General features: G+C 39.2%; 2 protein-coding genes across 3 annotated transcripts in view; both read left to right on the top strand.

Annotated features, from left to right (window-relative positions):
* The first annotated feature begins 190 nt into the window (after nucleotides 1-190).
* Nucleotides 191-7,598, top strand: kdsr (3-ketodihydrosphingosine reductase). The gene is made up of 10 exons (XM_008434087.3): nucleotides 191-667; nucleotides 1,978-2,067; nucleotides 2,422-2,478; nucleotides 2,583-2,648; nucleotides 2,741-2,836; nucleotides 3,279-3,470; nucleotides 3,741-3,824; nucleotides 4,001-4,084; nucleotides 4,178-4,279; nucleotides 5,141-7,598. The coding sequence occupies exons 1-10, from the start codon at nucleotides 479-481 to the stop codon at nucleotides 5,258-5,260; spliced, it is 1,080 nt and encodes a 359-aa protein (XP_008432309.1). The 5' UTR covers nucleotides 191-478; the 3' UTR covers nucleotides 5,261-7,598.
* A 1,516-nt stretch (nucleotides 7,599-9,114) lies between these two features.
* Nucleotides 9,115-22,833, top strand: part of bcl2b (BCL2 apoptosis regulator b) — a 34,169-nt gene continuing 20,450 nt past the window's right edge. The window contains exons 1-2 of one of the 2 annotated variants that reach the window (XM_081598789.1): nucleotides 9,115-10,301; nucleotides 12,163-12,237. In XM_081598789.1, coding sequence (XP_081454915.1) covers nucleotides 9,747-10,301; nucleotides 12,163-12,192 — 585 coding nt within the window. In that variant the 5' untranslated portion in view covers nucleotides 9,115-9,746 and the 3' untranslated portion in view covers nucleotides 12,193-12,237. The remainder of the gene's footprint in view (nucleotides 10,302-12,162; nucleotides 12,238-22,833) is intronic. The other variant, XM_008434088.3, reaches the window with a different exon arrangement.

Below are 22,833 nucleotides of genomic sequence, written 5' to 3'. Positions count from 1 at the left end.
AAGTATCGGTGATAGGCCAGACAGTGCACCACTACTTCATTTTACACTGATGTGAAATAAATTTTATTTTCATCCTAGTCTGTCGGAACCTTACGGTCACTCTCCCTGGTTTCAAGCTGAAGTTCAAAGTTCCTTAATGATGCGTTGCATTGTGGGAATTGCTGTCTCTGAACTCAGGAGCCAGTGTTGAAACATTCACTTTAGGACTACAAGTACCAAGTATGACCGTTTACCGTACACAGTTCGGTTTGTTTTAGTTTCTACGGACAGCGCTTTGTCGTAAGTGACTAAAGTCCAGAACGGCTCGTTAACCTGGTAGTTATAAGTCTTTGACCAGCTGCCAAAACCTGGAGCGACCCCTCCCCAGAGGTCTGCCCTTCACCAGCTCCCCCTCCCAGAGCCGCCTCTTGCCTCATAGCTGTTATAACGGAGCGGAGAAATTGGCCTGCTAGCTAGCAAGCAAGCTAAGGTTTCACCCATGTCCTCTGAGGAAGCGTTCAGTTCACCGATTGCAGATTGGCTCTACGTCCATTCTTGGTGGCTCCTTTTACCTTTCATTATGTTTCTTGTCGTCGCTGCCTTCATTGTTGCTTTTGTGTTATTGCTGTACATGATATCGCCTCTCATAAGCCCCAAACCTCTGAAGCTGAACGGGGCCCACGTCGTGGTGAGTACCTCTACTTCGTTAACGGTAGTTAACGTCCACTCTTTCATTGAGGGTGCAGCCGCCTTCAGGCTGTAGCATCAGTTTAACACAGTACATAAAACTTATTTTCTGAGTAGAGTGCTTTAACGTTTCGACTTGTTTCTTCTGATTCCCATATATTTTTTTGGGGGGGGGGGAATTATGGAACGACACGCCCACGACAAACAGGGTTATTACGTAGAATAGAAAACTATCCTTGGGGTTAAATATTTCCCACGTCTGTATATCAATCAATCAATCAATCAAATTTTATTTGTATAGCACATTTCAGCAGCAAGGCATTTCAAAGTGCTTTACATAATTAAAATAAAAACAGCACGTGACAGATTCTTTGATTTGATTTTTCAGGCGAAATTTTGGCTTTTTTTATTTATATATAGATATATTTTTTACAAGGATTGATTTTAATATTGCATATTTTATCATTGTTGCTCCAATATCAATTCATGGTTATAGAGTCACTGACAAGTTAAAAGGGGGAAAAAAAGAGAGAAATTGCGTGAATAAGCCTAATTCCTGCATTAAAGCATACGTTCTTAAAAAAGATGTATAGATCATTCTGATGTCATAATTTTCTTTAGTTTTGTGTTTTGTGTTTATTGTAACCAAGGAAAACATTTTCTAGCCTTTTTTTCTGCCAGCTGACCGGCTGTACCGAGTAACAGGTGGTACTGCATAACTATATTCTTTATAACTCTAAAACCTCAGTCATTCTGACACTTCCATGATCATTTAGTGGATTCATTTGGTAGTTTAGTTTTTTAAGCAAAGTTTTAGCACTGGCTTGCTTTAAAGCCACTAACCATCCTATACCTACTACTAACAGAGAGATCTTGCTAATAACTTGGCGAGATTCAAAAGGGAAATGTCACTGGCTTTTATTCCTCTAGGTCTGCTCTCAGAGTAGGTGTGGTTTAGATCCCTAACAAGCTCTGAAAGTTATGTTTTTCCTAATCAATATATTCCAAACAGAATGGGGAAAAAAATCAAACAGTGAAGCATGTATTGTCACATGATTTGCGGAAATATTAGAGGAATAAATCGTCTGTTGGTAAATGTTCTGTTGCCAATGTCTAGAATATATATTGAGCAGTAACTCTGTCCGTTTGGAATGACCTTTCTGATTATTGCCCAGTAAATAACCTACAGTTCATTTAAATGAAAGTCTATAAAGATTCCCCTTTCATCACTTTGAGGTTTGCTGTGAATACTCTGCTGCTACATCTTCTCAGCATCCCTGATCCTTTGCATGTTGCTGCTGTATTGATCAGGTGACAGGAGGCTCCAGTGGGATTGGGAAAAGCATCGCAGTTGAGTGCTACAGACAAGGAGCATTCATCACTCTGGTCGCTCGAGACGAGGTCAGTGCAAACATTTAACCAGTCCTTCCAGTCCTCCACAAGCTGTTATTACAGTCAACTCTCTTAGTGTTTTTTTTTTGTTTTGTTTTGTTTTTGTTTTACGTCAAACCCTGCACAAGTGAAGGTGAATTTATTCCATGTCAGGTGAACGATCATGTGCAAAAGTTTGCTTTAGTTTCTGTTTGACGCTTGGTGATCATGTGATATAATTATTGTTCTTGAAATATGTTGTTTGATTCGCTTGGTCCAGTGTGAGCTAATACATATGAACGGTATTACAGTTGCTTTACACTCATTTATTTCAAAAGCAATATGTTTTTAGAATAGATTAATTACATACAGCATTTCTTTCAGGAGAAATTACTAAGTGCAAAGAAAGAGGTGGAAAAATTTGCCATCAACGACAAGCAGGTATTTTTACCTTTTAAAAATCCACCTTACGGTCTGGTCGTTTTCATCATGTTCATTCAGAACCTCACATCTGATTGACTTTTTAAATCTCGTTCTCTGTTCAGGTGGTGCTCTGCGTATCAGTGGATGTTTCCAGTGACTACACGCAGGTGGAAAATGTGATAAAACAGGTAATGTTACCCCCTTCACTTTGATAGGACATATCAGATTCTCTAAATAATTTAGAGTAGTGTTATAAAAGTGGGATTTTGTTGCTATGCAGGCTCAGGAGAAGCTCGGGCCTGTTGACATGCTTATAAACTGCGCTGGAACGTCCATTTCTGCAAAGTTTGAGGAAATGGAGGTGGAGCGCTTCAAGGTGAGTGCCAGCGACTTCTAATCTTAAGAGGTTAATAGGATCTTTTAAAACGTACTAATTGTAGGTAATATTGCATATTTTATACATTGAAAGCAAAGTGAACTGTGTGGTTGAGCAATTCTGAGCAGAAAATTTCCTTTTTTTTAAGTGCCTGACTTAGAGTAGTCGTTTTCTATTCTGATTCTTTTATTCCTGTTTAGAAGGATACTTGGTGTTGCTAAACCATTCAGTAACATAGATCTATAAATAGTTCAAGCAACAACAAAAAAAACTCATAAAAGAAGCATTTGAATAAATCCTAATATTGTCTTGTTATTTTATAAAGAAGTAAATCACTACAGCTGTTAATTGAACACTTACAAGTATATTTAAATTGTGAAATGCACTTCAGTACTGTCCGTCCTCCTGCATTAGATGTGAACTTTGGCCTTACGTTGTGCAGGAAATGATAGACCTGAACTACCTGGGCAGCGTTTATCCAACACGAGCTGTGATAACCACCATGAAGGAGCGAAGAATGGGCCGCATCATGTTCGTGTCATCCCAGGCGGGTCAGATCGGCCTGTTTGGGTACACCGCCTACTCTGCATCCAAGTTTGCTCTGCGTGGCTTGGCAGAGGCACTGCAGATGGAGGTTCGTTTGCTTGTCTCCCCCCCCACTGATTTTTCTCTTCACACCTATCAGACACACAGCAGCTGAAATTATCTGCAAAATACAGGTAGTTGAAATATGCAAATAGTTTTGCATATTTTTAGAACTGTTTTAGGGGATGATTCTTATGTTAATGGAGGAGGGGTGTCAAAATGACTCCCAGCATAAAAAAAATGAGGGTGGGGGAGGTTGTTTATTATGAAAGGCTATTACTGTCATTTATATTCTGGTCATGCTGCTATTGATTTCCAGGTAAAGCCCTACAATATCTATGTGACTTTGGCATTCCCACCCGACACGGACACTCCACTACTGGCTGAAGAGAACAAATCAAAGGTGCCTTAATCTTAAATCTTAATCTGGGCTAAAGATCTGGTTACAGACACATAGTTCCACTGAATAGTTTGTGGTATTTATTTATGGATTAGCATATATTTTTTAATTTAGCTACTAAAGGGACAGTAATTTCTTAATTTCTCACAGCTTTTGCTTTTCATTCTTTCCCTTCCAAGCCTTTAGAGACCAAATTGATCTCTGAAACCTCTGGAGTTTGGCAGCCTGACCAAGTGGCCAAAATCTTTGTCAGGGATGGGGTGGTAAGAAAATCCTTTCAGCTACTGTTGATTCAACTTTAAAATGTATATTTTGTTGAAGTTTAAGCTTTTTTTTTTTTTTTTTTGTCTTTGCAGCAAGGAAACTTTAACAGCTCAGTTGGCCCAGATGGTTACATGCTATCAGCTCTCACCTGTGGAATGTCACCTGTCACCTCCATCACAGAAGGCCTCCAGCAGGTACAAACATACACACACAGGTGCTGCTCAGTAACTTGAAATTTTTTCTCAGATGTAGATTTATTTGAGTAATTAAATTCAAAAAGTTTTTTTTTTTTTTATATCTAGTATAGATGAATTACAAACTGATGTATATGTAGCGTTTTTTTCTGTTAGTTTTGGATTATGGCTTATATCTAATAAAAACCCACAGTAAAGTTTTTAAGGAAATTAGACTAAAAAGTGGTTTAAAATAATTTTTTATACATAAATGTTGGCCTACACCGGCATGTCTTACTGAGGAAAAGGGTTTTGAACCATTGAGTGACAAACCAATGGTCTTCTTTTCCTTTTTAGATTAGTGCCTACAAGAAACAGGACAATTGTAGCACGATTTATGACTCTGCCCCAAACCTTCACAGACTTCTGAAGGTTGCAGTCATCCCTCTTGCTTTTGCTTCTATTGTTCTACCACACTTTTTCCTTCCACTCACTTTTCCAGTAATAAATTTGAATACAGCAGCACATGAACAGCCATCTTCTTTACCCTCCTTATGAGGAGTGTCAGCATGACAACCGTCAAGTCAGCAGCACTTTTCCCCACGATGGTGCAAGCCATATTATGACCATAAACATAACATGTTAATATTTTCGATTGCTTGGGTCTCATTAGCTTTAAGCCATAGTTGGCAGAAATAAATAAAACGTATAACACACACACTTGTGTGTCGAATGTAAATTATGTACGAGTCTCAATTCCCGAATTCAGCTACTGAAATAAATTGTTCAGTGATGTTCTAATGTATCGAGATGCGATTAAAACATGACCTCCAGCATGCCAGTTTGCTGTACGTGTGGTTCTAACTTTGAATGTTCACACAGATTGTCACAATGGGGTTGTTTCGGAGCATCGCCCTCTTCTACCTGGGGAGCTTTGACAGCATCGTACGCCGCTGCATGATTCAGAGGGAGCAATCGAAAGAAGCCGACAAGAGGGAGTAACCGCAGCCTTAAAGTCCTCACAGCCCAGTACTGCTCCTCTTCCTCTGCAGCTTTGTCCTCCGTCTTTTCAAATGTACACAGTTGGGGTGGGAATGCACATGCAAGCCAAACGTTTGATATCATTTATGAAAGAAACAGAAAAAAAACATAGTGTATTATGTTTACTTTCTGGTGACATCACTTCTCCTTAAAGTTTAAGTTTTACATTCTGTGCCCTCTTTGAACAGGGAATACCTTTGTTTAAATGTGAATTCCTCGTTTTAGGAATGGAAAGGAGAAGGGGCAGACTAAACATTGCAGTTTTTATAATACGTGATTCCTTTGAAGCACTGAGTCACACTAGTGCTTTTTTTTCTTTTTTTTTTTTCTCCCTCCTTGCATACAGAAGCAGAAGACAGCTTGACTAGTTGTACCAAATAAGGTTTAAAATTCCTTCCTACTGCGAGCTATAATGTAAAACAAAGTAAGCTTACACTTTCAGTCGTCTTGTTACATTATATCACACAAGTATCTCCACTTTATACTGAGAATTTTACAGTTTTCACTAAATAGGTTTTGTACCTCAAGTCTTTGCAGGCAAAGCGCCTTCCCTTTTTGACTGAATGACCTCTGACTGGAACTCTGTGGGGGGGGTTTTGCCGTATGATGTTTTGTCTTTGTGCTTTGTGTGTGTACTAAGCTGTGAAGTGATATAACTGTATTCTTTATTAATATCTGAGTGAGAGGGGTTTTTTTTGTTTGTTTTTCAATATTTCTGATTTTGGAAATGTAAAATACATCCTTTTCAAATTATATTGATGTCTACATTTTAAATGCAGTGAGGGTAACAAAAAAACAACAAAACAATAATTGTGGGTGAACTGTGTGCATGAATGAGTGTGTTTTTACTGTGACTGAGCCAGGGACGGAAAAGCCATTTCATTTAATCTTCTCGATTATTAAGACACTAAATCTTTTCTTTATCATTCCAGCTTGGAAAAAAAGCTTCTTCTTTTTTTTCTTGCGAGTTGAAGCCATGAAGTCGTAGGTAGGGCGAAGGGAGAAAAGCCAGCACATGATTTCACCTTTCACCTGCACAAGCTCGTACACTTGTGCAGGTGCACCCCTACTCTGCACCACTGCACCCCTACTCTGATTTATCATTAGTTTTTGTGCGTGTCGATGCATCCGAGTTTGGATCCTGTCGGGATTCGCTGTCTGTTGGGTTGTCGTTGAGTCAGGTCAAGACTCGACTCGCTGGTTCGAGTCCTGTCTCTTTAGGTCCACTGACAGCAAAGAGATTTGTTTTTACACAAAGTCCAAAATATCACTCAGACAGGCAGCGCCCATGTGAGTTTGGACCAGTAGTTCCATGGTCGGTTCTAAATTTCCATCTGGTCTCTGTCAAGCCTTGAGTAAACTTCTGTCTTTCCTACTCTTTCAAGCTACAGAGACTTAAGAAATGCCTCATAGACTCTCACAGTCTTCCTTTAGCCCATTCTAAAACGAATGTACCTTCATGCCAACATTCCAATCAGGCTTTTGGATTATTATTATTTTTAGATCCAACATTTGAATGCCAAAAGATGTTAAATCTATGTTGCTGCTCTGTTGATCGTCGGCTGCAGAAACCATGGAGTAGGGCTACTTGAGTCATCCTGAGCCTTAAGAGGTGACAACTGATAAGTCTGAAGCTATGAGTAGGACAGATCTAGCAGTGTGACTTAATCCACATATAATTATTTTTGTTGCCTGTAAAATTACATTTTTTTTAACCCTCTGTATTTTATCAGTTTCTATTCTTTTCATGATGAAAAAAAAAGCCTTATTCAATCCAAGATATGAACGTGGGAATGAATGACTCTTGTTTGATGATGTTCTCATTTGATATTGGTTTAAAGGCATTCTGCCCTACACCCGGGAGATCATTTCATTATCCTGCATGTATTTGCTTTATAAAGTTCTCCTTTCCGCACCCCAAACCCCTCAAGGTAGCAACACATAGTGAAACATGTAGCTTATGTAGAAGCAGTTTTGTTTGAACACCTTTAAGCTATGCAAATAAAGCCTATGCTTACAGTATGTTTGAACATCGGTGAAAACTGAAGCTTTAGTCTCCCCAGCTCCTCAATAGTGTTATCAGTATGTTCCTAATCAGTTTAAGAATATTGAACATGAAAGTAATTCTGCACACTCTTGTGTTTTGCTCTTTTTTTTTTTTTCCCCTTTTTTTGTTTCTGCCAAAATGATTTAACACCTTCACCTTGTGTGCCATTGAAAGAAGTTTTCAAAAGTGGAACGCTCTTATGTCTTATTTTCTTACATGATAAAATAAATAATTGTATCGGGAAAAAAAAGACTAATTGCCTAAGTGTTTTAGTTTTATTTCTTGTTCCGAGTATTGCAGTAAGACTTTAGTAACAGTGCTGGAGTAGATCTATGTGGGTTTAAGAGATTGTACATGGTACAGTGCTTTGCAAAAGTTGAAATACTTCTTGGAACAAAAGCAGGGCATATTAGTGAAGTGGAAGTAACATTAAATATGATTTTTTTTATTATTCAAAATAATATAGTAGAATGTTTTGCCTATTCCTTTTTGCAAGCTATTTATAGCCCAAATAAATTGGATGAGGAACATTTGTAAACAGAAGTCTTGCTACAAAATCTTAATTGAAATTGGGTCTGGACTTTGACTGGACCATTCTAACACATTAAAATGTTTTTTATCTGAACCATCTCTGGCTGTAGTATTAGGTGCACTGTCCTGCTGGGAGGTAAACTTCTGCTATGGTCTCATCTTTTATAATGCCTTACAGGTTGGCTGTCCTGTATTGACATGCGTACCAGCAACCATTTTCTCATTCTCTCTGACCAGCTTCAATGTCCATTCTGAAGAAAAGCACGGCCACAACACGACGCCTCAACCACCATGTCTCTCCATGGGGGAAGGTGTGTTCAGGGTAATGTGCAGTGTTAGCTTTCTGCCATACAGAGGTTTTCATGTAGGCCATGAAGTTGTTTTTTGGTCTCGTCTAACTAGAAATTGCAAATATGTTTTTTTAATGACTTTTCCAGCAGTGGCAGTAGTCTCTTGTCTTAAATGAAGGCCTTTTTTTTTTTTTTTAAGAGTGAATGTCTTATACTTGTCTCTATCAAAAGATTCTCCCACCTGGGCTGTACATCTCTGCAGTTCCTCTAAAGTTACCATATTTGTACCATTTTCAGATGGATTGGTAAACGGTTCCCAAGAGTAGCAATTGATTGTAACAGAATAGCGGTTTCACTTTTAAACAGCTATTATATTTGATATTTATGGAGTGTTTTCTGGTCATCATTGCCAATGTTGTCCAAAAACAACAACAAAAACTCAGGTCTTCACCTAAACTGCTTTTTTAAAAAGTACATATAGATCAACTTTATTTAGAATAGTTGACTTCTGAAGTTGATTGGTTGCTCTAATGTAGGTTTTTCATAATAAAATTGAGTTGTATACAAATTAACGCTTCAATTTCCAGATTTTATTTACTTTTTTTAGGATTATTATCCTTTTACACTCTGTCGTGCTCTACTTAAGTTGTGGTTAAGTACATAAAACTGCAATAACAAACATTTTAAGCTCGTAAAAGTGCCTAGAAGTGCAAAAGTTCAACATTCTCGTAAGCGTAGCTATATGGGGCCAAATGTTTAGTAAATTATTTCAACCACAAGGGGGAGAACGGACTTGATGAAAAGAAAGCTGAACGGTTTTCTCGTGCACCATTTTAAAAATGAAAGGAATGTGTTCTTACGGAAAGTTGGCTTTTAATGGCGTAAATACATTTATAGTGCAATACTTGTACAAACGCTGGCTACAAAAAAAAAAAAAAGGGTTTTCCCCCCTTCAACGTCGGAGACTCTGAGCTGACGTCAGTGAGAGAGAGCGGCCCACTGGTGGTGGGCTGGAGCTGCTGCTGATATGTGGAGTGATCGCTGAAGAGGACCCAGTCCGACCTTGTCTGACTCACAGCCCCGCGTCTGCTCGGCTTGTAGCGGGGTTAATATCCGTTGAGCCGCCGTGGATCCCCCTTCAGGCGCGCACAACTTTGACTTTCATTCATATATTTTTCTAATCGCTGCTCATCTACGCCTGGGGGATGTGCACGGGAACAAGCAAACTACTCCAAGCTCTTCCGCATATTGGATCTCTCCCCAGCAGTGTCCCTGCAAGGATTCGGGAAAAGAAGGCTCCTGCTCAAACGGAACCGGGGATTTTTTTTTTTTTTTTTTTTTTTTTGAGATCCAAATCCGTTTTTTTATTTTTGTCTCAAATTAATTTTCTGAGTTCATTAAATTTTTTATTTTTTTTTCGCCTGTAGAGTGGAATAATTAATTGCGTTGCTTAGATCTCAACATAAACCCAGATTTAGACGAGGCTTTGCAGTGGGGTTGAACAGCACCGCACAATTTCGATCAGAATGCATTCTATTTAGGGCACGCTCTGATTTTACACCAAGTGTCACATTTAGGGATGGCGAACGACTACAACCGCAATATTGTGGAAAACTACATCTGCCATAAACTCTCCAAAAGGGGATACGTGTGGGGATTTAACGGAGTTCCGGACGACGACGCTGCTGCTAATAACGGAGGTTTAGGTGACCATTCACCGACTTTGGTTCGGCGCTGCCACGATGCAGGACCGGGGCCCGACAGCGACAGCGACCCCCACCGCCTCTGCAGGCGGATCTCGCAGTCCGACCCGTACGCAGACATCCACCGGGTCCTGCGCGACGCCGGGGACGAACTCGAGAAACTGTACCAGTTGGACTTCGTGGAGATGTCGCAGCAGCTGTACCTCACCAGAGACACGGCGAGGACGAGGTTCGCCGAGGTCATAAACGAACTGTTCCGGGACGGCGTGAACTGGGGTCGGATTATCGCTTTCTTCGAGTTCGGAAGCACGGTGTGCGTGGAGTGCGCGTCCAAAGAGGAGATGACGTCGCAGGTGGACAACATCGCGGAGTGGATGACGGAATATTTAAATGGACCCCTTGACAGCTGGATACAAGATAACGGGGGATGGGTAGGTCTGATTCAGCCTCTTAAGCGCTTTGCAGATTTGTTGCAACGGATGCGCAAAAGTCCTCTTTTAGGTCTGAGTGCGTGGGTTTGAAACCGGGCACGGGCTGAGATCACAGTGGGCGCTCTGTGGCTTTATTTACGGCTCAGAACCGAAAGTACACGTGAGATCGGTCATTAATAAAATCATCCTCAAAGATGTGCATGTGACGCACCTCAACGCGAGCGCTGCCTTTCCCGTTCGAGCTGCTGATTGGATGACCACGTTGGCAGTTAAAAGTCTTCGCGTCCAATAAGAATTAAGGGTTAGGTCACACCTCCCCACGCTCTGAGATAAGTCCCTCCCTTTAGACTCAACAGCCAGTTGTAGACGGACAGCTGTCAGGAAGAAGAAGACGAAGAAGAAGAAGCAGAAGAAGAAGAAAGAAGAAAAGGTCTAAATGAAAATTTGGGGAAGTAAAAGCTGGTTTAGAATTTAACGAGTCTGACTATGCTGTAATTTTTATTTTGAAAGAAGAGCTACACTGTAGCTGCCTTACAAACCAATACCCAAGTGAAAAGAACAAGGCTAAAAGTGTTGTGCAACAAAACCAAACCGACAAAATGGTGAAGAAGTGAAACGACTCGCGACTCTTTGGAACATGTGCGAGATGGTGCATGAGAGAGGGCAGTGGTTTAGACAGACGAAATGAAGCTCGCCTGTTAAAAGACAAAATAGAAGCAAATCCTATTAATTTTGAATTAAAATAGAAGCTAATGAAAATAAGCAAAATTGTAAAAATATGCTTATGGTTGCTTGTGCCAACGTTAAGCATTGAGTGGCAACATTTTTTTTTTTTAATCATTCATCATTGAGAGACAGAAGATGCCCTTATTCCAAAAAGAAGCATCTGCATTCAAAGATAAAGCAAATTTCTACAAAACATCAAGTGGCAACTGGTACAAATAAAAATAAAAAAGTTCTGGTCTACAAATGGATCCTCCGTTGTACACGTCTGATGAGGGCAGGACTAGCCTAGCTTGCCCATTTTCAATCCCAGCGGCATAATGGTAGAACTCTGTTTTTCACAAATAACAAGTAGGTTTTACAAAGTTTCTTAAGGAAATACTTTGGCCATCAGGAGCATGTGGTCCAGCACCTGTAACGCCTCATTTCTGCCCTTGCATGCTGCCATGTATTGCCTTAGAATGTGTTTCCTGCAGGGTGAAGAGCACCAGACACATGTCAGCGCACTGCGAGCTTCTGGTTAATGTGTGAAAGCCTTTGGGCATCACTGACTGCGTTAGGTTGTCGAAGCACTACTAAAGGGCACATGAACCTACTAAACGCTGACCTTCCCGCGTAGACGCACACACTCTGAGAGAAACCTGTTGGAACTGTACAACATCACGTTTGAGAAAAATGTTTTGCAAACTGTCCTGCGGTTTCTGTGTGAAAAGTGCAGAATATGCAACTTCTACATTGCCATTAAACCAAACTGTAATGAACGAGCCTTTAATTAGTGGAGTTGCTCGTTATAAGAACATAACATTTGTGCTACGTGGCCGTAATAGCTGGAAGCTATGGTAAATGGGATATATACATATACATGTGAATGTGTGCATGAAAGAGAGAGAGAAAGAGAGTTTGTTTGAAGATGAGCGGCATCAATGATTCATATCGAACGTTTCATCTCAAAGGATAGGACCGTTTAACATTCCCCTTGTGTCTGTCTTGCCCCTGGAGGTGACAGGTTTTGCCAAATATCAAAGGCAGGCAGTAGAGGGAGGGCCCTGCAGGAACAGAGAGCTAATCTGCAGCCACTGTGTTTAACATGCAGTCCTCTGTTGTGCATTGAGGTTTTCTTTTTCTTTTTCTTTTTTAGACCTGTGTCTTAAAGCCTAGAGCTGCATAGATGCCTGCCTACAATCCCTGGAGTGTGTGCCCACTGTACAATAATGTAGGTCATCATAGTCTGTGTTTTACAGCTGGGTGGAGATGACTGTGACTGCATCAGCTGGGCTGGGAAAGAAAATAGCATCCTGTAATCCACAGGATTATTTAGGGATTGTTATTATGGCACATGTGTGGAGTTAGGGTCGGTTTGAGAGGTTTTATTCTAATTTTTAAAAAAATTTTTAAAAACGGACCTTAAATATGTTCAACTGAAGCTCGATTTGACATCCTAGATAGATCATTGCTGATGTGGATTTGTATTTATTTGAATGCTGGGAATTCCCTGAGGTGTTTGTTTTGGTTATAACATGTCCTATAATAACCAAGACACACTCTGTGCTCTTGATGAGGTCTGTGAAATCTGGCTCCATCTTTACTTATTTTTTGCTTGCTTGTTATAATGCTGAATGCAAGAAGTCCCTGTGTTACTTTTCCCATTACAGATTCGTATTTCAAGGCCTATATGTTGCACTAAAGACTGGAACTTGGCATCGGTCACTGCCTAGTCTTAAATGACTTTGAGTCCAAAAATCATGATTGAGGACATCCTTTGTTTTCATGCCGTCTCAATCCAATGTGATCCTAATGCTAGAGAAAATGCTGAAAATGCTATTTCTATTTTCATTTTTACAAAATCAGTAAATCTTTTTTGCTCTGTGCTATATAGAGCAATCCGGTTGAATCAGCTGTAGTACTTTAGATTTTAGAGCTTGAGATTTGAACAAGACAGCATTAAATTTGGTTCACAGTTCCTAAAAACTGTGAAATAGTACATTTATTTGTCACCAACAGAAAGTTACAAATAGGATGGTAACTTCACCATTGATAAGCTGCAGCAGTGTTTGGTAATATTTTCTCACAGAGCTTACAAATCATTTATATCTGATGTTTCTCTTTTGTTAAAGTTGTGTAAAGATTAAGGGAAATTATTGACTGATTTTCATAAGTTATGAACATTACTACAATTTTGTGTTGTTTTAACTGTCAACACAGTGGAACAACAAAGAACTACTTCCTTTCTTACTTCAAAATAAAAGTCTCAAATAGACACGAGTGTCAGGCTTAAGCCCCTTTTCTCTGCTTCTCATAATAATAGCTTACACTTATTCTAACAAAGTCATACAAGCATTTTGCATTAAGTGAGAAAGAACTATGTAAGATAGACAATATATTATTGGTAAGTAAAATTCATAAATTACTTTTATAGTTTTGTTTTTTTTTTTACATAAAACTCAAAGCACATACTTTTCTTTGTTTATTGTGTTGAGTCATAAAATCAGCTGCTTAAACGGGCAACACGGTGAAGTCTTTTTTTCACGGTAGGATATGCTTGAACACCCTCAGAGGAAAAAGGATGTGACCTCAGTCTCCTTACGATGTGGGCAGAACAATGGCTTCCACTGTGAGAAAATAATCTAGCATTTGTGTTGGAGCCGATGTGCTTACGTTTAATCTGATGTTGGGGTTTCGCTGGGGGGAGATGACCTAATTGTGAGGAGTGTCACTCGGTGGTGAGGTACACACAGGGTCAGTTTTATCCACCATCTGCCAGGTGAACCTTGCACTGTGTTTTTGCTCTGTATAAAGCGTTTATACATCTTCCAAACAATGAAGACATTCAGTAAACATGGTTAAATGCCTGTTTAGACAGGTTGTACTTATGGTCACATTCAGTCTGGTGTGCTACTGTGTAGAAAATGTGAATGTTGTGTTTGCCATCTTCCACAAATAAAGGTGTGGAACCAATCAACACATTATGGCATTTTAAAAATACAAAAGTGGTGTTGAAATAGCTTTCAACAGCTTTCTGTTTCTTGTTGTTTTGAAAAGCTGCATCAAAAAATAGAAATGCCCACTAATCGTTGTTAAGTCTGCACACAGGAGTGAGTCAGATGTAGCTTTCATTGAACTAAAACGTGTCCCTTGGAAGTGACAAGCACTCTCTGTGTTTGTTGAACCCCGTTGAGGGCGAAATTGCTCCCATTCTGCCCTGATTACTTCCCACACCCCAGAATTTGAAACAAGGTCCCTTTCTTTGTCCCAAATATTTAGTTAAAATTTTGACCTTTGGTTGGAGGGAAATTGCATGTTCCAATTTGAGCTCCGGCTGCACACCTGTGTTTATTTACAGGCAGTAAATACCGAGTGATTGAACAAAGCAGCCGAAGACAGCATCCGAGTCCAGAAATTACATGCCTGACCTGAGACGTTTGACTGGCTGCAGGGGCACGCGTGTGCACACACATGCATGCGGACACATACGCTCACACACACAAACACACACACTGCTATGTGCCAAAATGAGCCTTAAGAGGAAAACAGCAGTTTCACAACAGTTAACTGTAAGCAGCTCAGATTAAGAAAATGTGTTTAGTTCCTGATGGGAAATTGCTCAGTGCTGATGTTATGACATTTTTTTCTGTTGTATTTTGCTATGCTCCAAGATGCAAGTGTCTTTTGGTCTACTTGTGAAAAATGACGATCGATGTACAATGGTAGGCACCATTGTCAAGTCAATCAATCTGCAGGGGAGGCGCGCTTATGGGTTTAAATGAGGCTTCCACCACAAAATTTTGCACTGATAGGTAATTAATTATTCTAAATATTGTGGTGATATTCTAACTGTTTTATTATTACATGTTGAGATCCAGTGCCTTGCTTCTTGTGTTCCATTCATAGCTTGTGCCAAACTGCAAATAGTCCCTTCTTGTGTAGATTGAGATTAAATTTCATGCTGGTGGATTCTTTTTTTTTTTTTTTTTACTAATCAGGAGACTTTGAAAGGTAGTTGTTTGCCCTGGATTTTAGTAAGAGGTATCAGACTAAATGTTTGCAATACGTTTTAGATTTATATTTGTAAAAAAAAAATTTGAGAACCATGAAACGTTTTCCTTCCACGTCACATTTCTTGAAGTTGGTGTTTCTCATAAAATGCATTCAAGTCTTTGGTTGCAATGCAACAAAGTGTGGAAATCTTCAAAGGGTATGAATAAATTTGCAAAGCTCTGCATCTGTGTTTAGATGTTCCTTCTCATTTGATCTGAAACACACCAAGATCAGATGTCTTACCAGGTGGCCTGTTTCTGCCTTTTAAATTCCCTGCGTTACAGGTATGTGTCTGTGTTTGTCTGTTAAGAGTAGACAATATAAGCCTGGGCTGGGTCCATCCTGTGGGGGATTCCCTGAGCAACAATCTGCTCAGTGGTGGGTGGGACCCGCATGTTGCTATGGTATAGTGGGCCTCTTGCCGCACCCCGTTGTTGAGGCTATGTGGGACAGAGAGGAAGTCATTAATCTCTATATAGGTGATGTGCTGGCAGAGGGGAGACAAAACCCAAACAAAATAAATCATAAAAGAAACATACGAGGAAAGGTAGAAATATAAAATTCCACGCTGAGATCTCTCTTCTTCCCAGAGCTGCAGAGCCAGTCTGTTTAACACAAGTCAATACTAATAAAGGCTGCAGCCATGAATTGTTCTAGGCGATACCTAGCTGTGCTTTGAACTTTTTTTCCTTAGAAAAAAAGAAAGAAAAAAAAAAGCATTGTTCAGACAATGAAAGGCCTGCTACATCTGAAGACTTATGTTTTCCAGTGTAATGAGCTCTCTAAGTCATGATTGATCCATCCGTTCTAAGCTACAAATCTTCTCTTCTCCCCCTGCGCACTGTCACAGTCGGTTCATCAGTCTGGACCAGCTTTATTAGTAGGATGCACACAATCTTCTTGTTTTTACCCATCTGAGCTGAGAACTAAATAAATACTCAAGACAATGTCAATTAGTGCTATTTCCTACCCAACTATTAAGTCGGCTTGCTTTACTATATATGTTGACAACTCTGTGCTTGGAGAGTCTGACAACATTTAGTTTCTCCGGTTCAATTTCGACTCTCTTTCTTGCGCACCGCAAGAGAGCTCAATGTGGCAAGAGGGAGCCAAGATTTCCCCCTGTGCGGTACCCCTCTTGCTGCGCAGGCCTTGGTCGCTCACCATCTGCCACTGTGTTTACACCCATCAGCTCGGCAACTGTAACCTCAGAAACGTTTCCTACAGAGGCAGGCTGCTCTGGGCTCTAACTGTTCCAATCGGTCTGACAAGAATACCTTCTTCCAGTAGCAGGCGTCTAGAAATCTCTCAGAGATCTACTGGATGCACAAAGACCTTTTATGCCAGCCTTCAGCTCTGTGTGTGGAATGCATACAAAAGCAGGGTTAACCCTTTACTGTAAGTCCTGAGAGCACCGAAGAGATTGCTTCACTTGCAGCGGGGAGCGAGTGCAAAGTTATTTTACAGTTTTGGAGTAAAAGAACATCAATGTTCTTGTTGTTGTGAAATGTTTTTCACTTTTGCACATTTTGTCATATTGCAGCAGCAGACTCCAATGCATTTATGTAGTTCTCTTTCCTTGACTTTCTAACTTGACCTACTCTTTTAACCATAGATTTTTTTAATGATGCTTAGCTTGTATCTCCGCAGGTCATTTGTAGATTTTCAGGATGGCTCAACATCATCATTATACTGTAGACATACATCTACATCTTTTCCTTTACTGCACTTTGTGTTTTCACTGAAATAGTTGGTATTTCACTGAATCTATCCTTTCCTTGACTAAAAAAAACATTTTGTTACTGGCTGCAGCATAAACCAGTTGCATAATCAAACTCTTGCTGTACAGATGGATATGTTTTCCATATTGATGTGTACATGGAAATGTACAACCTTTCTTCTTGAAACATGCAATACTGTTTGGACATTGCAATCAAGAAGTTTTGTTTTAATTATATCAGTTCATGGAGCATGGTTCCAAATTCATCTGATTTCATTTTTTATTTATAGCTAGACTGCAGAAAAGACATTCCTAAGATGAACCTGGGGAGGGAGGCGACTTTTATTCATACAGGTTTTTTTTAGGTTACTATTCCTATTGGCTGGATGTTCTTGAAGGTTCTATGCATTCGCATATGTTCTGTCTGGTCTTTATAAGAGATCTATAAGCATCTCTAAATAGGCTTTTGTCTTCCAGACCAAGATCTTGACCTTAAATTTCCTTACTGATATTTCTTAAACAAAGATGAATAATTTCTCTTAAATGTATCAAAAACTTCTTCTGAAAAGTAAAGTAGATGTTCAACAGATGTGTTCTCTCTACTGATGGAAGTTCACTCACCTCTGAATGCTGAATGCTTGAAGTGGCCCCAGCAAGTGGACTAGTCTGACCTATTTTCTGGAAACATCAGCTAATAATTATCTGACCACTTGGGGCAGAGTGCTTTGTGTGTTGAACCGTTAGTCTTTAATCCCCAGTCGGTCAGGTGATCATTAAGTGTTGGAGTAAATTGGTGATATTCTTACACTTAACAGCCTTCATTTACTTACATGTGCAATCTACAAAACAGGAGCGGATCACATTCTTCATAGACCTGCCATAGGGTATTGTAGGTCTCGATGTTTCAGAAAATGTGGTTTATTATTCAAGTTTAAAGGCAAGTAAGGGTATATCTTTGGATATGCCAACATCTGTGGCAGGATAAGAAACAGCATGGCAGCAGCTTTTTACAATTTGAACTGAGTTTGTCTTTTTTTTATTGGCTCCATGGTAGTTGACACATAGCCAGAATGTCTGGGTTTTAAATCTCAGATGGTTTAAGTCTTTGGTGGACTGTTATGTTCCTCCAACACAAATGTGGTTTTCTCCAGATCCTCAGGTTTGTTCCAAAGTTCAAAAACACTTGTTAGGTTAACTAGTGATTCTCAAGTGACTTCAGGAGTAAGTCTGCCTGTTTCTTTTTCTTGTGTGTTGGTTCTATGATGCCATCAAGATCCATTAAGGGTTTAAGTCCCCTTTTGGCCATTAACTGCTTTGATAGGCTCCAACTCTCACAACTCTGAACAGGACAAAGCGACTGTAGAAAATAGATGAATAGAATCATTTTCATGACCACAATTTTGTTAGTCACTCTATATTATTGTGAAAAATTGCTGAAAAATATTTTAGACCATGCAAACACGCTGTCTCTCCAAAACAAAACTCGCTGTTTGACCATGCAGTTGAGTGGAACAACGGGTCAAACAGGCAGCTTGATTTCTTCAAATCATCCTCATATTATGCTTGTGCTTCTGCGTCATATTTTTGCTTCATCTTTCTCATTCCACACATGCCGAGCGTTTCGTGAACGTTCCAAAAGTGCAGGAATCACTGCTGAGCGTGAAAAACGCCCAAACAACTCGATTATCTAAAAAAACACTGGGCTGTCACAGTCGCTGTGATAAAGTGATGTGGGTTTTGTTTTTTTATTTCCATGACCTCGCCTTTCCCCTGAGAAACCTCCACCCCATCCTGTTGCGTGCTTATTTCTGGGCCTCCTCTGGAGAACTGGAGGAATGTCTGTTGGGGAACAGCGATTGTAAATAAATAATGGAGATGTAATAAAGGTTTTTCTTTTCTGAAGGCTCAGTGAAAGGTTTAAGCCACTTTTGTTATTTATTTATTTTTTTAACCAGATATTCCTGTCGGTTGTGCGTACTTTTAAGAATCCTTGCTGATGCAAGGAGTTTTTGAATATTTGAAGTTTGAGCAAAAATCCCCTTGTTATTAATTATGGGTCTCAGATAAGATTTACGATTGATGAATTATGTAGATAAATTTATGTAATTCTATTTCCTTTAAAATATTGCAACCGAGTAGCCTTATGCTTTCCGGTTTTACAAAGAGCGCACATGCCTGAGCTATTTAAAAGCCCCTCTGTACCACTCAAAGCACACACTAATGAATAATATATGGAATAGACAAGCCCAGGCACTAAATGCATCTATTCACAAGTGGAACTATAAAGTCTGCCTACACCTCAGATGGGGTATTGCGTTATCTTTTTTTAGTCCCTTTACCTGTGACTGTCTCACTCCACAACTTTGAGGATGTTCATATTTACACACAGGCCTCATGCCTGAACAAACGACACACTAATACCCGAGACGTGACTCTCAGTGTCAGGTGATGCTCCAGATTCTTGAAAAATGCAGGGACATGTGAGAGGCCTCTAAATATAGCTGCATTACCATCACTTCTCCTGTGTGGTCCTGTAATTGTCATGTTGCACACAAACCCCTGACCTGTTTGCATCCGTGCTATCTTTCCTGCTCACATAACAAACCTGCCACTGATCTGCATTAAAAAAAAAAAAGTCCCACTGAGCAATTTGAGACAGCAGATAAAAGAGTTTTTTTCACCTTTCCTGTCAGTGCTGGAGCTGGATAATGAGCCGCCTACTGAGACACTAGTTGACTTTGCCACAAGGCACGCCCTTGTATTGTGCAGCATATCAATATAGGGCAAGGTTAAACTGTTCCTCCCATTCTTTCACTATTGTTGATCATCTTAGGACAAAGCGCTAAAAGTATTTATTTATTTATTTATTTATTTTTTATATAAAGCACCGTGATGGGAATATGAACTCCAGCTCTTGGAATCTTACAGAAACATTTTTCTTTGCAAACCGAAAGCATTTTTATGGGCTAGCATAGTACAGTTCAGATTACAGTTATCAGTTATGTGAAATGTTTGCAGCTGAAAAGCAATTGACATGTTAACTATTTAATAACATCAATTATTTTATTCACTATAAACATATTTTTCTCTTATGCTGATGACATACTGCAGCTCTTAAGTCATACACTTTTTGATAAGGACAAAAAGGCAAAATTTCACACTGAATTCAAATCATACAGCATCAGAGATCCTCCACCGGGCCTAACAAGTGATATGAGGGGATTTCATATATATACAACAAAGTCCAAAATTATTCATACCCTTGGCAGATTTTCTTTTTCACTTAAGAAGCTCATTGTTCATATGAATTCAAACAGAACCTCTCAATAGAAAATAGAACTATATCTCTCTCTTCTTTTTTTTACATCAAAAATGGCATGTTAAAAAATAATGTTTGGTCCTCTTAAACATCAATGGACTGTTATTAGAGCAATCAACTCCTCATAATTTCTGACCAGCTTGCTGCATGTTTCCATTGATATGTTAATCATTTATCTTGGGTGAAGAGCTCTAAGTCTTTGTGGTTGAAAAGTCTGCTAGCTTTCGCCCTGATCTTCAGCTCCATCCAAAGAGTTTAGCAGAATCAAGTTGGGACTCTGGCTAGTCCTACCTGAAATGGTAATAACAGTTCAAGTTAGAAGACATATGTTTGTGGTTGTTTATATAGTTAAAAGTTTACTATAAGACTAAATCTACAAGGGCTATGGACAACGACTTGAGATGCTTGGAGATATTTTTTTCTCACCTTACTGTGAGTGGTGGCCAGACAAACCTCCAGCCTTGTATGCTGAAGTTCCAGTTATCTTAAGCTCAATAATTATTGCCCTGACTGTAGACATAAGCAGTTTATATGAGAATTACAGGATGGACAGACAGGCAGGGATTTAAAATGAGCAAAATTGACTCGTCAGAGTTTGCATTAAGAGTTGCAATCTGGACAGTGATGCGGTATTTAGCACAGTTGCCTTGCAGCGAGAAAGTCCTAGACTCAAATCTAGCTCTCCTTCTGCATGGAGTTTGTTCTCCTTGTGCATGTGTGGCTCCTCTCTGGTTCCCCAGCTTTCTTCAGCAGTCCCAAAACATGCATGTGAAGTTAATTGGTTGCTCTGAGGTATCTGGGTGTGTGTGTCTGTGTTCATGACTGCATTCAGAACAATCTTACCTGATTTGCTGCCTAGATAAGTGGGTTAATATTAAGGTAATGAGTTTATGTGATGAAAACAAGCAAACATTATTATGTTTGCCATTTATTTCTTTAATAATAATTTTAAAAAACTCTTTGTACTTAGATGAGGTCATGCTATCTGGTAAGATGGAACAGCAGAACCACCAGTCCTACAAAATTAAATCACATCTAACATCTAAGGAATTTGCATCCATATCAGCAGTGTGAAAACGAGGCTTTGTAGAAGCTGGTGATGGAGATTTCTTGGATGTAATGTTTCCCAGAAGTCATAGTGTGTATCTCTGCAGCAAATCTTTTCACTCAAGAGTGGTTTAAACCAGAGTGAGTACGTGTTTTTAAACCAAAGCAGCCTTAAGGTCCAGAGAACTCATAAGTTGCCTCAATCCTTCAATAGTCCATTGATGAATGCATCCTGGACAGTACAACCTAAATCTTTGGCAGAAAATCACCTATTTGGGAAAATATGTTAATACGATGAAGCTTCTTTAACGAGTTGCATGAGACAAACACTGAGCATGAGGAAACCTCAACACTACCAGGACGAAAGAATAGAAAAAAGTTGAATAATGATAAGTACAGAGAGAGAGAGAGAGACCTTATTGTGTTTCTAAAGATTTTTCTACCCATTGAATACGACTGAACTTTATTAGCGTGGTGTGCTAACATGCTATGCTAACATGCTATCAACATGTTTTTCAGCTGATCACGTCCAGCATATGTGAGTAAATCTGACAAAAAAGGCTAATTTGTGATTCACATATTAAAGTAACATTTTAATAATCACTCTTCTATTTCTGGAAGAAACAGAAAAAGTGATTACAGTAATAGACGAGATTTTTTCAGATGCGTCACATTGTTGCATCTTAACTGGTCTAAATTTACAGTATTTTGAACTTAAGTTCACCCAAACACAGTCAGAAAGACAGAAACAAATTCTGCTTTTAAAGTCCTTGTTGAACCATTAGATTTATTGTTATAGAATAGATCGCCATTCGCCTATTTTTAAATTTTGTTTATTTCGGGTCTTTCAGTTCTATTTCTATTTCTACAAAGGAACGTTAAACAAAAACAACAATAAAATAAAATATTAAAATACTTGAGTGAATATAAAGAACATTTTATTTTCATTCATCTCTACACGATTATTTTTGTGTAAAGAGAGAAAGTAAATGATGTTCAATACATTAACAAAGTGAAAAAAAGGTTTTCATCATCTTAACAATAAAAAAAAAAACATGAAGGTTTTTTTAAGAATTAGTATTTTTATAGTATGGACTACAAGTGCCACCAGGCCTGTACATTGATTGAATATTGATTAAATGTTTAAAGCTCCTATGTCCATAATGTTGCAGTCTGCAACATTTTGCTTTAGTAAAATACCAGGATTAGAATAGATGTTTGTCAGGACAGATACTCAACCTTACATCATCCATATCAGTATGAAGGTCAAATAATGCTGAACGAGATGTTGATGTCAGTTTTCTGAGAAATGAATGTCCAAACAAGTTCATTGAGAGGTGAGAGTGAGCGACGCAATCAGACTCCTGAGCCGTGTTTTTGCAAATGTGCATAATTGGGCGGTTGGAAAATGACTAAGCTAGTCTGAGGTATTTCAAACGGTTGCGAGAGTATACCGTTTGCTCTTAAAAGAATATAGTTTGGGTTTGAAAACGTGCATCTGAGCACACCTCAGAACATCTGTAGCCGGGTTGGAAGACAAAGCCAAAATAAGGATGATGCACCGAGACAACTTAGCTGAAATCCACCAAAAACTAAACATGATTTAATACAGCATTTTAGTTTTACCTTTATTCAGGTTAAGACAATCGGAGATTGATAAAGTTGTAGGAAAGAGAGTTAATTACAGA

This window comes from Poecilia reticulata, chromosome 17 (genome assembly GCF_904066995.2).
Source record: "Poecilia reticulata chromosome 17, P_reticulata-male-v2, whole genome shotgun sequence".
Taxonomy (NCBI): Eukaryota; Metazoa; Chordata; class Actinopteri; order Cyprinodontiformes; family Poeciliidae; genus Poecilia; species Poecilia reticulata.
This window is presented reverse-complemented; position numbering and strand designations above follow the sequence as displayed.

Bases quoted from the DNA above. Each gene is read 5' to 3' on its own strand.
- kdsr (XM_008434087.3), top strand. From the start codon at position 479: ATGTCCTCTGAGGAAGCGTTCAGTTCACCGATTGCAGATTGGCTCTAC. The intron at 2,479-2,582 runs GTATTTTTACCT...TTCTCTGTTCAG, and splicing joins TTGCCATCAACGACAAGCAG to GTGGTGCTCTGCGTATCAGT. The intron at 3,471-3,740 runs GTTCGTTTGCTT...ATTGATTTCCAG, and splicing joins CAGAGGCACTGCAGATGGAG to GTAAAGCCCTACAATATCTA.